Below are 2,787 nucleotides of genomic sequence, written 5' to 3'. Positions count from 1 at the left end.
TCGGATGCAATACAACCAATGAGAAGAAAGTTTGGCATTTTCTACCACTCCTTGCTCTCTAATCCTAATTACCACACTTCCCCCATGGGTAAGGCATTGCCGTATGTACCAAAGAATTCCAGGGCCGTGGAACGTAGGCAACCGGCCCCCGGCCCCTGCGTGCCTGCCAAGATTTGCCCCTTGCCCGAGGCCCCGCGCCATCATGGGTGAGAGAGAGTTACCAAACCACAAGGTCTAATTCGCAATCATCCGCACCTGTGACTCCATCAAATATGAATAACTTTATACACGCAATATTTATATACTTCTTGTTGATCCAGTTCGTATCATACATCGTAATAAATAATTTAACAATAGATGGAACTCTCACATGACAGTGGATGATTGAATTGCACACCCCAGTTCAGTACTCACACGCCACAACAGTGTAAGACATTAATGTTACAACAGACGGAAAAATACAAGCCCAACTTTTTCCTGATGGGAATTGAGGTGAGCCTTCAGAACCCAATCCCACGGTTTGTTAGGTCACCATGATTGGCCCCAGGACCATCATTACAAACTGAAACCGGTTTCCCAGGTCCTGAAACATAAACAGGGAAAGGAAGGACGACTCGTAGACAAGAGAACATAAGCACCACAGAGGCATACAGCCATGGCGCACGCGCAGTAGAGCGAAGGCACAGAGAAACGAGTAAAGAGCTGCCTGTTTTTTCTGACTTTGTGGCACAGCCAGTAGAAGTGCTAGTACAGTACATATACACTTTCAATCATCTGATCAAAATGAGAGACAAAAGGGAATACGGATAAGGAGATGTATACACAATTAGTAGCTAGTAATTAGTATTACAACTACTACTAGGCTACCATCCCAAGCCTAGGGACAAGATAACTAAAGAAAAAAACCAACCCAAAAGGTCCCTTTTCGTTTCTTTTCTTTTTTCCTTTTTTTTTTTTTTTTTTGAGCTCCCCCTTAATTCTGCCAGGAAGCTGCTGATGCTGCTGCTACCTGGCGATATCAGCCTGCAGGAAGGAATTGTATCCAAACCGCTCCTTCTCCCACCTCAGCGTTGCCACAACGGCGTCTTGGACGGGCACGTATTCCTGCGTCACGAGTTGAACAATAGCTCTCTCATCATAAAACAACAAAGAATTAGGAAGTCCTATTGAGCACAAAAAATAAGAGGAACGAAGGCCATAGGCCCACTGGAATTAAAGAAGGATGACATGAGAATATAAGCTAGAAAAAGTGTAAAACAAGAGGTATAATATTATATATATTAGAGATGGACAATGGACTTGGTATATTTAATATTCGGGGGGGTGTTGAAAATGGAAGAGGACTATTAAAAGACCAAATCATAGAGGACTCTTCTTGGGGTTACCTCGAGCTTTTGGACCAGGTCCTTGACATTGGGGGCGGAGACTATGATGTGGCGCTGGAAGGGCTGGATGAAGCCGTCGTCCACGGCCTTATCTATGAAGGCCAGCAGCGAGTTATAATACCCATCCACATTCAGCAAACCAACCTGCCATTACATGCAAAATTGAGTCTAATTCGAGTCCTTTCTATGTACTTGGATAGAGGATAAAACGGAGGATAGGATTGGACTGGAATAGATTACAGGTTTCTTGTGGATGCCGAGCTGGGCCCAAGTTATCACCTCCAGCAGCTCCTCCAGCGTGCCGTACCCACCTAAATTGAAAACATACAAACATATATACGTAGTTTACAATCTAGCAGGAAATAAAAAGAAGCTCACGAAAAAAATAACAGCAAGGGAGAAGAAAACCAGGTAAGGCAATGAACGCGTCGGAGTGTCGAGCCATCTCCGCCTTCCTCTGATGCATGCTTGCAACTGCTTTAACCTCTCCCACCGTCTCCCCAGTTATCTGGTGGGTAAATAGAGTTAAATCGTAGGTAAAGATGGATGGCATTCGAGCTAGCGGAAAAAACAAGAGAGTTATCGAGAATTAGACCTCTTTGTCCATTAGAGTCGTCGGAATAATCCTGAAAGGAATTAAAAGTTTATAATAGAAAAATTAAAAAAAAGGAAGAAAAAAGATGAATCAATAATAAACACATAGGAGGGACAAAATTAAGAGTTAGATGAGGAAAGAAAGTAAGGCGACTGCTCACCCAATAACACGGCCGCCTCCACTGTGGACGGCTCCAGAGACGAGGCCCATCAGGCCAATGCTCCCACCTCCATAAACCAAATCCACCTTCCTCGCCACCTACCCCACGCTCGTTTGATCAACCATCTAATCTTAACCCAATAAAAACACAAAAAAAAAAAGATAGAATCCAGATGTCTTACCAGCTCTTTGCCAAGTTCCACGGCTGCGTCTTGGTAGCAGTCCCTCTTCCCGGTGCTGCTGCCACAGAAAACGCACACCCTCTTAAACCTTGATGACTTGCCTACCTTGGCTTCCTCCATCTACCCAACTCTCTGATTCCTGCTCTTCTGTTAAGTTTTAACCCTCTCTCTACTTTTCACCAGATAACTTCCCCTTTTTGCCTTGGATGTTGGAACGACACTTCTCTCCCCCTCCCTCCCTCCCTCCCTCTCTCTCAAAAGATCACCCTGGCCCCGGCCCAGAAAGTGGTGGAAAAAGAAGTTAACCCGGTTATATATAACCCCACTCGACTCCCTTTCTCTCTCTTTGTCCTTAGGTGCACCCATAGACAAAAACTAGAGAGAGAGAAGGGAGTTTCTTGGAAAAAGGAAAGAGTTCCATCCGCCTACGTAAATGCCTTCTTATGCAGGTTGTGGAGTTTGAAAG

General features: G+C 44.7%; 1 protein-coding gene across 1 annotated transcript; it reads right to left on the bottom strand.

Moving 5' to 3' along the window:
- Window positions 1-402: 402 nt before the first annotated feature.
- Window positions 403-2,568, bottom strand: LOC103701078 (cytokinin riboside 5'-monophosphate phosphoribohydrolase LOG3). The gene is made up of 7 exons (XM_008783034.5): window positions 2,322-2,568; window positions 2,141-2,238; window positions 1,981-2,011; window positions 1,794-1,893; window positions 1,626-1,696; window positions 1,386-1,529; window positions 403-1,104 (listed from the first exon to the last, which is right to left on the bottom strand). Exons 1-7 carry the CDS (start codon window positions 2,439-2,441, stop codon window positions 1,006-1,008), a joined length of 663 nt encoding a protein of 220 aa, XP_008781256.1. The 5' UTR covers window positions 2,442-2,568; the 3' UTR covers window positions 403-1,005.
- Between the last annotated feature and the right edge of the window lie 219 nt (window positions 2,569-2,787).

The sequence above is a fragment of the Phoenix dactylifera genome, chromosome 16 (assembly GCF_051530095.1).
Source record: "Phoenix dactylifera cultivar Ajwa chromosome 16, Ajwa_hap1_PhDact_Kaust_v1.1, whole genome shotgun sequence".
NCBI classification, from domain to species: Eukaryota; Viridiplantae; Streptophyta; class Magnoliopsida; order Arecales; family Arecaceae; genus Phoenix; species Phoenix dactylifera.
The sequence above is the reverse complement of the archived record's forward strand: the minus strand, read 5'-3'. Positions and strand labels throughout refer to the sequence as shown.